The sequence below is a fragment of the Vanellus vanellus genome, assembly GCF_965231255.1.
Source record: "Vanellus vanellus genome assembly, chromosome: 3".
NCBI lineage: Eukaryota > Metazoa > Chordata > Aves > Charadriiformes > Charadriidae > Vanellus > Vanellus vanellus.
Window position 1 is genome coordinate 36,733,820 of NC_138907.1, and position 11,517 is coordinate 36,745,336.

General features: G+C 53.0%; 1 protein-coding gene across 1 annotated transcript; it reads right to left on the reverse strand.

The window, feature by feature from the left end:
• Positions 1-720: 720 nt before the first annotated feature.
• POLH (DNA polymerase eta) lies at positions 721-11,075 on the reverse strand (the record flags this gene model as incomplete). Its single annotated transcript, XM_082481329.1, has 10 exons — positions 721-1,717; positions 2,568-2,731; positions 3,393-3,458; positions 4,128-4,251; positions 4,866-4,985; positions 6,036-6,139; positions 9,776-9,945; positions 10,366-10,577; positions 10,693-10,827; positions 10,939-11,075. The coding sequence occupies 10 exons, from the start codon at positions 11,073-11,075 to the stop codon at positions 862-864; spliced, it is 2,088 nt and encodes a 695-aa protein (XP_082337455.1). The 3' UTR covers positions 721-861.
• Between the last annotated feature and the right edge of the window lie 442 nt (positions 11,076-11,517).

Here is an 11,517-nt window from a genome sequence, read left to right on the forward strand (position 1 = left end):
CAAAAGCACACCAAAAAGTATGCTCATGCAGCTCCAGCTTCCTCAAATCTTACTTGACAGGAGCAGTCTTTCTTGTGTGCTCCAGAGCTGGTGATGAGTATCACACAATGGATTGCTACACAGAGGGAACTGACAAACCATCTATAAGAAAAATACTGATGAAGAGGGAATAAATCACAGAATTTTCAGAGTTGGAAGGGACCTCTAGAGGTCATCTAGTCCAACTCCCCTGCTAAGGCAGGATTACCTAGAGCACATTACTCAGGACTGCATCCAGGCGGGTCTTGAAAATCTCCAGAGAAGGGGACTCCACAACCTCCCTGGGCAGCCTGTGCCAGTGCTCTGTCACCCTCACCGTAAAGAAGAAAAATCAGTGTCTTTCAGGGGGAGAGGGAACCACAGGCCTAAGCTACCATATATAGGTTATGCAGTAAGGGCAAGGCCTGCAACTGCAGGGGTTTGAGCCTAGACTTGGCTAGGGCTTCCCTGGGATAAGTGACTGTGCTTACATTGCCTGCTTTTACAGTAGGAACGTAAAGCTGTAAGAACATAATTACTGAGCAGTGATGCTATGGAAATACCCATGGCAAGAAGTGTAGGTGAGAGTATGATGCAGCTTCTGGTAGCACTGAGCAGGCAGAGGCAAGCTAGCTGTCACCAGCTGAACTGGGTGCAACCAGCACCACACACAATTCACAAGTTCCAGTTCCTCTTGGGTAGAGATAATTTATTAGACTTCTCTGCATTAAAAACAGACAGGCAGTATAAAAACTTTTAACTGCATTTAAAAACACTGATGCTTTAAAAACACTGACACTTTAAAAACACTGATTATCTAAAAACTCCCAGCATGCCTGGGAGTTAAGGAGGTAAGCGCTTAAAGAAAAAATCTAAAGTTCTCGTCACACCTTCTCTGGGTCGTTTTGCACTAGATCCTGCTGGGGTCTTAGGCTTGTTCTTTGCCTTGGTGGGAGACCTGGAAGCTGCAGCCTTTGGGCTGGGAGCTGCTGCTCGAGCTGGGGGAGCGCTAGGCTCCAGGAAGGAGTTTTGCAGCTCCAGAGCAAAGTGGTAGTCCATGTGCTCTGGGAACTCCCACACCACCACGAGCTGGCCACACTTCTCACAGCGCTGCTGGTCCCCTGGCGAGGCGGGAGGGAGCAGGGCAGGCTCGGGAGATGGTGGCAAATTCTGCTCATTTCCCTCCATAGCTGGCTGTAAGTTCAGAATGGTCCTGGAACTGGGTGGAGTCGAGGGTGTTTGTGTAGCACCAGACATTGACCTCTCACCAGGAAGCCTCTTGTAAGAAGTAGGACTCCCATCTCTGGGACTCTGCTTCACAGGGGACTCCAGGTCACACTGCACAGAGGCAAGTCCAACACCATCCCTCTCTTGATGCTCTGGGGAGCTGCGCACAGGTGACTCTGCAGTGGTAGCAGCGGGCAGGCTGGCTGCTGCCACCATCTGTGACTGTTGCCTTCCTGCTGCCTTTTGGAAGAATGACTCAATAGCATTAGCTGGCTTCTGCCTAAGCTCTTTGCTTGGGCTCCTGAAGAACTTGACTTTAGGCCTCCTAGAAGATGTGGTGTTTTGGCTGCCAGTGGCAGTGCCATCAGGCTGGGTGTCGCTTGTCAGGAAGGTGGCAATGCCTGCAGAAAGATGTGTGGCAGGCTCCGAGAACTTGCTTGCCGAGAGAAGCACCGATATAAGTGGTGGAGACCTGCAAAGGACAGACCAACATCAGTTCAGACACCAGCCTGGGAAGGAAGAAATCTTTTGAGGTAGGACTTTAACCAACATAAAACGTTCACGGGCAGAGGACTGGGGAACTGCAGTCCAAGTATCTGGCAAGGGGTGGGAGAGACATTTCCTCTTAAAAAATGTTTGTATTGCTACCTCCAGAACAGAGTCTCACCAACACAGCAGGCTGCACTGGGTGAAGCAGAAAGCCTCTTTCCAGAACAGCATTTCCCAAAGGAAAGGGCACTGGAGCAGGGGCAGCCGGCTGCCAGCCTAGACTTTCAGTCCCCCACAGGCCAGAGCTGCTGCGAGACTCCCAGTCAGGGTCAGAGGGCCTTAAGCCCAGCAGGGTCCATGGAGCCTAACAGACAGGACCATCTTGCCTTAGCTGTGCCTCAGCCTTCACTGCAGAGCAGGAGGAAGTAGCAATGAATATGACCTTAGTTTTTCTTCCTGCCCCAACAGCCTCCTCTCAAAAAGCGCCTTTGACCTTAGGGGAGGAGAGCAAGGCCTAGCTAACTTCGCCAGCCCAGCAGTGCAAGGACTGCCTCGCTCCAGCTGGACACCCCTGTGCCAGTAGCAGTCATCAGCTCCAAGTACAGAAGTCAGAAGTGTCTGGCCAGATGTGGTACTAGGAAGAAGCCAGGCTCTCACAGCTGTCCTGCTGTTAACAAGTGGAGCTTGCTGTGCTCTGCTGTGCTGGGGATTGCTTTTCCTACCAGTTGGCATAACACTCTCATTCCTTTCTGTCAGGTCCCTGGCTCAGCCTGCTCCTCCTGCAGCAGAACAACCCCCGATGGGGACATGAACCACTTGCTCCCACAACTCACCAGGCCGCCTGGTGAGCTCCGGCCATGTTGCAGTTCTGGATGAGGGCAAAGGCATCGTTGCACATCTTCTGGGCATCATAGCGGGACAGAGCGCAAAAGCGCGACACTCGGGTGTCTCCCTGCATGCGGATGACCACCATCAGCTGCTTGGCCACTCGGTGGTTCTGCAGAGAGAAGAGGTAGTTGAGTTTCAAGCGACACCTGCAGGAAAGAGCAGGAAAGGCCGAGAAGACAGTCACCGCCCAGAACTCTGAGCTATCAGCTACCACCTCCTGGTGATGCTGTGTGACAGATGGCAGCTTGTCCTGCCTGGCCTGATCTCTAAGGAACGAGATACAGGACAGCGAGTGCTTGTACAGCCGTGCCACACAGGATAGGAAGTAGTTAGTCCTTGCTTTCCTTCAGAGGCAGCTGTGCACCTTTTCTTGCCCCCCCTGCAGCGATGAAGCTAGCAGATTAATCTCACCCTGGCCTGCAGTCTACCTTCCGGAGTTGAGCATATCGCTTCCTCTCACAGCCCACAGCGCAGGCAGAGCTGCATCAGCAAAGGGCTTGCAAGGGAGCAGCAGTGCGGCAGGATGAAGGTGCAGTGGCTTTCCTTAGTCCTGCAGTGTTCTGGGGCAAAACCATCCTTCCCTGGCCAGGCTCCTGCACAACTCTGCTTGGGGCACCTCAGCGCACAGGCACACATCCGAGGGTGAGCAGAGTTCTTCCCCCACCACACACCACCCTCAGCCTCCTGCAAACAGCTCACGGTGCAAACGCGCTGCATGGCTTCCTGAAGGCCAGCAGGGAGAATGCTGTTTCCACGCCTGCCCTCCTTACCTGGCTCCTGTCCTTGGTCAGTCTGGATTCCAGCTCCAAAGCCAGCTGCAGGAGCCAGTGTTGCACCTGGACAAAACAGTGATAAGACAGGTTTGGCCTCTGCTCACAGCACTGCCACTAGGCCAGAGCAACGCTCCGCACACCGGGGAATGCTGGAGGGGGATCAGACTGGAATGGACACAGAATATCACGAGGCCCCACATCTGGAGTACTCCTGGAGAAATCAGCCCAGGTGAGGATTCAGTGCTGGAGGCAAAGCATTGTAGATACCATTCAAGTCCTGCAGCAGTACTGCTAGACTTTACCAAGTAATCTGTTTCCCCTGCCCTGGATCTCTCTTTGCTTCTCCCTACAGCTCTGTGGGAAGCTCTTCCCAGCTAACAGGTAAGGTGCATCCTCCCTCTTTCTTTGGGCTAGTTACCTTCTTTCTAGCAACCAAGCCCTCGAAGCTTGGCACCGTGAACATCTTTTGAACAGCACAGGCCCACAGTTTTGCTCCTGGAAATTACAAGAAGGTCAGACCTCTTTGTGCAGGAGTTCAATGCATTTCTGTCAAACGGGGATTACCCTAATTTCTGGGGCCCAAACCAACTCCTCCCACTCAGCCCCTAGGCTGAGTTTCAGGGCACCAGGACACAGAAAAGCAGCGGTTTTGCAAGCTAGTCTCAGCTTTTAGCATTCTCATCTTCTTCAGTGCAAAGGCCAAGCCTTTTGCTAGATGCAGGCTTCTCCTACCTCCTTCTGCGTGGCCAGGGCTGTCTTCCCAGGGAAATTCTTGCTGCAGCCGATGGACTGGGGCAGGTACCGGTTTTTGACAGGTTCCTCTTCAATTCCTCTGCACAAGTCATAGAGCCAGGATCTGAAAGTCACAGAGGATGCATGAGGTGAAGGCAGCCGCAGGCAGGCAGGCAGGCATCACTGGGCAGCAACTCAGCCTTCTGCTGAGCCATGCTTTCAGTTCTGTGCAAGCCGTGACTCTGCCTCTCATCCCCAGCTCTGCAGCTGCAGCCACAGCTGAACAGGCAGGCTTCTTTCAGGCCACAACTGCCTGTCAGTACAACTCCTCCGCCTCTTCTCCTGAAGTGGCAAGAGTTCACCAACCCACAGGGCACCTCAACAGCTGCTCTAGGCCCAGAAGTGGTGTTTCAGGCTCCAGTCCAGCCCTGTAATGAGACTGCCAAGCCTGCCGGCTTCCCAGCCTGCAGGGAACCCTTCCACAGCTTGGCCCCATCCTTAGATGCTGTAGAGGAATGCAAAGGAGCTGGCTGACAAGCAAAACATTATCCTGGGGAGGGTGCCTGGGAGCAGGCGAGACTGGAAACCTGTTTGCAGGCCTGCCAGACCAATGCTTCTCAAAGATGTCACTGAAGTTTTACCTTCCAACCTTCCTAATCACAGCAGAAAAACCTGTGACCGAAAAGGAAATCTCAGTTCCTGCCAAGAGCCAAGTTGGGGTGCGTGGTTTATCATTACCCAGTTTTGTCTCCAAAGTGAGTCTGGAGCTCTGTCTCACTGTACTGTGTCAACTCCCCAATGTACTCTACTCCCAGGGTGTCTGTGATAGCGGTGCCAAGCTTGCCTCCCAGGTTACGGCTACAGCAGAGAACACACACAAAAAAAAAGAACAAGAAAACAAATGAAGCATCACGCTCAGACTACGTCAAGTCTTCTTGCAGCAGCTGTCCCTAGATCGGCACAGCTAGAAGCAGTCAGGAACTCACAGGACAAAAGGGAACACTCAGTACATAATAGCTCTTCTGCTTGCAGTAGAAGGACACATAGGACTTAAAGTGGGAACTGTTCCTTGGCTCACCCAGTTGCAGTGCTTCTCCCAAACCATGCTCTGAAGAATGCCTCACACACTCTCTGCTTCCTCCTACACAGACAGGACCCTTCCCCACACATCCCCCTCTCCATCGCTAGTGAGACACTGAAGGCAGTGAGCAGCAGTGCGGGTCTAGAGAGCAGGACCAGGGATTCATTCCTCTGGAGCTGCAGTGCTTGTAACTCTTCCCCACACCAGGAAAAGTACTAGCGCACAGCGTGGATGCTCAAAACCACATCTGCTCTCTGAAAGCACAGCTCTGTCACTCATACTGGGGGACAGATATAGCCTCCTTGCCCACAGTTGCTCCTGGCTTACAAACTATGCACTCCACCAGTCATCCTGAGCACAGCTCTATCCAGGGAAAGGCTGCCCACAGGATGTTAGTGAGCTCTTGGAGTGTGGTCCCTTCACCAGCAGGGCTGCAGCTCCCAAGCATGCCCTTCCTGAACTGTCACTCACAGCTGTGAGAGATTAATGGCAGGACTTCCTCTCCATTTCTTACAAGCGTTGGCGAGCAGTTACTGTGGAGCTGAAAGCCTTTGCTGGCTGCTATCAATTAGCATCAAATTGTTCTCTGTTGAAGTGGCCAGGAACAGTTTCCTACCCCCAAGTCACTTTAGTTCTGCTCACACAAGCAAGGATGGCAAACCAGCAGGAGCGAGTACCACAACAATGAAGACAAACAGGGCTGTCTTCCTGATAAAAGCCTGGATTGTGGAAGCACAGCACCAGCATTTTAAATACATGCTCTTGCCACAGAGCAGCTCAGCCTGAGCCCCGAGCTGCACAAAAGCAGGCAGCTCCCCAGTACTTACATATTGCTGACAGGCAGTTGACTGAAGAGCTGCGGGACAAATCGTGAAGATACTAGTGTCTGGCGGTTGGGCTTATTTAACCCACAGGCCAGTTTTGCCAGTGTCTGTAACACAGAAGAGGGTGGAAACCTTGTTATTACAAACTTTGCACTGCCTTTATTGTAACTCTACCTAATGGCTTGTGCTGTATCATGTCTAAGAGCTGCCTTTGGAATAGCTGCTAGGAAGGACATGCAGGTTGCACCATTGCTTGCTCCCAGGTAGTACCCACCTTGGGACTTGGCACACACTGGCTGGGTGCTCTGAAAGCACTACTGCTTCCAGACTTTTAACTCTGCAAAGGGCTGGACTCCTGCTCCAGGCAGCTTCGGGGATCTGGGTCTATCACCTGTTCTGGTTGGCTTAATTTTCCATCAGGCAAGTATGCTAGAGCTTCCAGAACATCCCCATAATCCTCCCCAGGCTATTTCTCTCACTATGTCTTGCTCCTTCATCTTCCTTGTTTGTCTTGCTTTTTCTCAGTGTCACTATTTTATTCTTCTCTCTGTGAGGTCCACAGCAGCATAATGCTGCAAAAGGAAATCTGCAAAATACAGAAATGCTAGCCTGGAAGGGATGTTCTCTAGCCTAGCTGCTATACAGCTTCCCCTCCCACTCTAATCTACCACAGGATCAAGAATACACAGACCAGCCTGAAAGATGTTTAGCTGGGTGTTTGGGGTTTTTTTGAACAAGTCTAATAATTTCCTCTTTCACTGCTTTATCACACATCCTATAACTAAGCAAAATTTCTTTCCTGCCTGTTAAGCTATGATCTTTATTGACAGCCTGTTTTACAGGCTTACATATGTTCTATTTTCTACACAAAGTAGATCCCTTTCCTTCAACTTTTTATATCCAGTAATTTTCTAGATGTCCAGTTATTGTTATTCTTGTTTCACTGGAGACTCTTCCAAGTTTACCCACACCATTCCTAAAGTGAATTGCTGCAAACTGAACCAATTACTGAGACTTCATGGGGAGAAATAATTTACTTTTTCTGACACCTTCTCTAATTTGCACATGCTGAAACAGGATTTGCCATTTCTACAAGAGCACTCAATTTTCTGACTCATCCTGCTGCTTGTCCACAGTAACTCCAGGCTACTTCCTGACCTACTGCGACTTAGCCAAAAGCATGCTAGTTGCTTTTTTCCTGTAAACCGCTGAAACAGTCAGTGAGGAGCATAAGAAGCACTACTTAGCGATTTTAGACTGTTTCTGGACTTTTTCAAGCCCAGAATTTTCAGCTCTAGTTTCATCTCCCAGAAGGCTCACAGCCCAGACCCGCCTGTGCTTAGCATCACCTGAATTCCTACAGCTATTCTCTCTCTATAGGCTTCATTGACAATCATTGAATGGTTAGAGTTGGAAGTGACCTTAAAGACCATCTAGTTCCAACCCCCCTGCCATAGGTAGGGACACCTCCCACTAAACTAGGTTGCTCTGATCATCTTTGTGGCCCTCCTCCAGACTCGCTCCAACAGGTCCATGTCCTTCTTATGTTGGGGGCTCCAGAGCTGGACACAGTACTCCAGGTGGGGTCTCACGAGAGTGGAGCAGAGGGGCAGAATCACCTCCCTTGACCTGCTGGCCACGCTGCTTTTGATGCAGCCGGCTCTCTGGGTTGCAGGCGCACATTGCTGACTCATGTTGAGCTTCTCATCAACCAACACCCCCAATAATTGGCTTAGTGGACCTCAGACAGATATCCCCAGGATCTCACTCTAAACATCCCAATTTGAGTGCAACTCATTGAACAAAATCATTATGGAAAACAACAGATTTTCTTCAGCTAGATGCACACCTTTCAGATAACCTCAGTCATGTTGTGTTTTGCTAGGGTGTCATCAGCTATGCGACTCAGGGTGAGGTGCATTAGAAACCTTAAAGTCAACACCTCACATTTGCAGTTTCCCCTGTATATTAGGCCACTTATGCTGTCAAAGAAGGCACATAAATGAGTTCGGCACAAGTGGTTCGTGATAAAACCATACTGTTATCCTCCAGGTGCTTCCAAATAGCTCATTCAGTTATTCAGTCTCATTTATCGGCTGTGTTCCCAGTGCATTCTAACAAGTTAGCTCACTAGGAAGAATGTCTTGCTCAGGAGAGTTTTCTTTTCAAAAACCCTGAGCTTAAAGCAAGAAACCTTCACCTTGAGTTTTAGGCAACAGTGGCTGTAGCCAGGGAATAGTTTTTACTGGCACAGCAACTTGGAGGAAGAAGGATACTGGTTTGGGGCACTGAGGTGAGTTGGGTTGCTTTTCCTCTTTCTAGTCAATCAATGTTTATCTCTGCTGGCTGTGCTTTGGGTGATGCTCAGCCAGCTGCTGAGAGCAGCCGCAGGAGCACTTTGTGCATGACAGCAGTTGCAGAAACAACTGGACTTTGATGCTGCAGCTATAGAGGGTTTCCTGCTGAGTGAAATGCAGGGTGGTTTACTGAGACCACCTAGCACTTGTTTCAGCCTTTGCAAAAGGGGCTTATCTGTACAGTTATGACTTTAAAATGCAGGTGCTGACCAAAATAAGAAAAGGATAAAGACAAAATGGATTCTTTGGATCTTAAGGGAGATACATTTCATCTAGACTTCTGCAGAAACAACTGGAACTATTACCAGCTGCACACAGGTACTAGAGCTAGTTCTGCACCAGCTCACCTTGAAACTAGAGCAGACTGTGAGGCAGAAATGAGCTAGCTGAAGATCACTGGTATAGAAATTTCCAGTGGAAGGGATGGATGTTCAACTTGCCTTTTTGCTCTGCTTAACCACAAATAACAGAGAATACCCCTGATATCCCTAGCAGCTTCTCCCAGCTTCCAACAAGTTTCTATGCCAGCATTCTTCTTTTTTGTTTGTTTGTTTTAAAGGAAGCAAGGAATTTACGGTGCACTCTGCTATCCCTGAAGAACTGTATATCTATATAAGCAAGCACAATGCAGAGATTACCAGGTCAATAGCCTACACGTGACTGTGCAGAACACACTACAGTGCCTCCACAGCCAGCTCGCCTCTGTAGGTACAAACCTTTTTTGCAAAGGCTGAAACAAGTGCTAGATGCTCTCAGTAAACCACCCTGCATTTCACTCAGCAGGAAACTCTCTGTAGCTGCAGCATCAAAGTCCGTTTGTTTCTGCAGCTGCTGTCATGCACGAAGTGCTCCTGCGGCTGCTCTCAGCAGCTGGCTGAGCATCACCCAAAGCACAGCCAGCAGAGGTAAACACCGATTGACCAGAAAGAGGAAAAACAACCCGACTCACCTCAGTGCCCCAAATCAGTATTCTTCCTCCAAGTTGCTGTGTCAGTAAAAACTATTCCCTGGCTACAGCCACTGTTGCCTAAAACTCAAGCTGGACATTTCCTGCTTTAAGCTCTCATTTTTTCCCTGAAGAAAACTCTCTGAGGGGGGACTAAAACCCCTTTTTTTCCTCATGAGGTAATGCATTACAGTACACCAGGAACCCAAGCAGTAAATTAATTGAGTGCTGACTGCATAGGCCACATCTCTGGGAAAGAAATTCCTCCCCTTCCCAGATGTCTTATAATTTCCCTGAAGGTGTGCTCACACATGGCTGCATTCACCCTCTCAGCTCTTCTTCCACGGGAGACTCGGAAGAGTGCATAGGAGAGTGTCTACAGCACATTCTGACTCTGCTACCCAGAAGAAATCAGGCTGATGCGTTACATACGCATATACCTTGTTGTGTGAAATCCCAGCTGAACACCTGAATCCAGTGGCTGCTTCTACAGCCACCCTCATTTCTTCCACAATTACTGCCCCCATGGTCAGCTGCAGGTCAGGACAATCAGGGTTGTCGAAAGACAGCGACGACAGCCACTCATGCAAACCACGTTGCCGCAGCTCCTCTACAAAAGAGACACAAAGGGGATCAACGTGGGCATTTCTTGCTGAGCCCAGCAAAGGGGTCAGTAGCATCAGCGAGCCCCAGCGAACAGCCCCACGCTTTTGTAACTGCATGCCAACAGCAAGGACGAGAAGCGGGCACCTTAAAAGTTGTTCATTGGGGAAAACACAGATCCCCCTTTACCATGTTCTTGCTTCGGGGAGGGGAGGGGATAAAGCAGCCCACCCTCTACCTCTGCCGATGTACAGGGCGTGTTACTGATGGAGCGGGAGAGGACCAGCAGCACTGGGATCCTTTCTCGCTGTGTTGTGCAGCCTCCAAGCGAAGCCGTTAGAGCCGCCCCGCCGCGGTATGCAAAGCGCCGGCCCCGTCGGCCGAAGCCCCGCGGCACCACCCGGGGACCGACCGGGTGGGTGCGTACCCTTCCCGCCGGGCTGGGGCCCGGGCTCTTCGGGCAGCCCCTGCACGAAGGTGGTGGGCAGGAGGGCGGCGGCCAGGGGCTGCCCCCGCAGGGCCCGGAGCCGCTCCCGCGCGCTGCCCGTCAGGTCCAGGTACGCCTCGTCGATGCTGGCCCGCTCGATGGCGGCGAAGCGCGACAGCACCTGCATCACCTCCACGCTGGCCTCCCGGTACCTGCCGGGCGGCGGGCACAGCCTCAGGCGCCGCCCCGCGTAAGGCGGGGGGTGTCCTGTCCCCCATACATCCGTCCGTCCGTCCGTCCCCCGTCCCGCTCCCCGTTCCCGCTTACCGGGTGAGGTCGGCCTTGCCCCGCGCCTGGGGCACGCGCGCCAGGGCCAGCTCGGGGCACAGCGCCCGCGCCTCCGTCGCCCACATGCCGCGGGACACGCCGAAGGCGCGCGCCTCGTAGCTCACCGCGATGATCCTGCAAAGACACACGGAGCGGGGACGGGGGGTGTGTGTGTGTGCAGGGCCGGCACGGCCCTGCGGGGATGAGTGCGAGGGGCCCGGGCCGGGGCCGCCACCGGCAACTTACCCGCCGCCCTGCCACTCGGTGTACTGCACCACGGCGCAGGGGCGGCCGCGCAGCTGCGGGTCGAGGCGCTGCTCCACCTGCATGAAGAAGCAGTCCATGTCCACCAAGGCCACCACGCGCTCCCGCCCCCGCGACATTCCCCTCTCCCCACCGGCGGCGGTGCTGGCACCGCCGCCGTCTCCCGCCCGACTGACCGACCGCCTGCCCCGCCCCCGCCCCGCCGCCTCCCGGGAGCCGTAGTCCGCGCGCGGGGCACGCCGGGAGTTGTAGTTCTCCAGGTAGGGGGTGCACGCCGCGACGGTGCGTGGCGCATGCGCTTTCCCCGCCAGCTCCTTCCCCCCCCCCCCCCCCCCGCTACCACCGCACATGCGCAGAACCGCTGTGGTGCCGCGCGTGCGCCGCGTGGCGGCTGCCCCCCCCACCCCCTCCTTTCGCCTGTCGGTGGCCGGTGGCGCGGGCCCGCCGCCGCCGCCGCCGCCATGTCCGCCGAGCAGGTGAGCAGCTCTGCGAGCAGCTGGTGAAGGCGGTGCACGGTGATCCTGGGACCCGGCCCTCCACGCCAGCGCCTCTCCCCGGGCC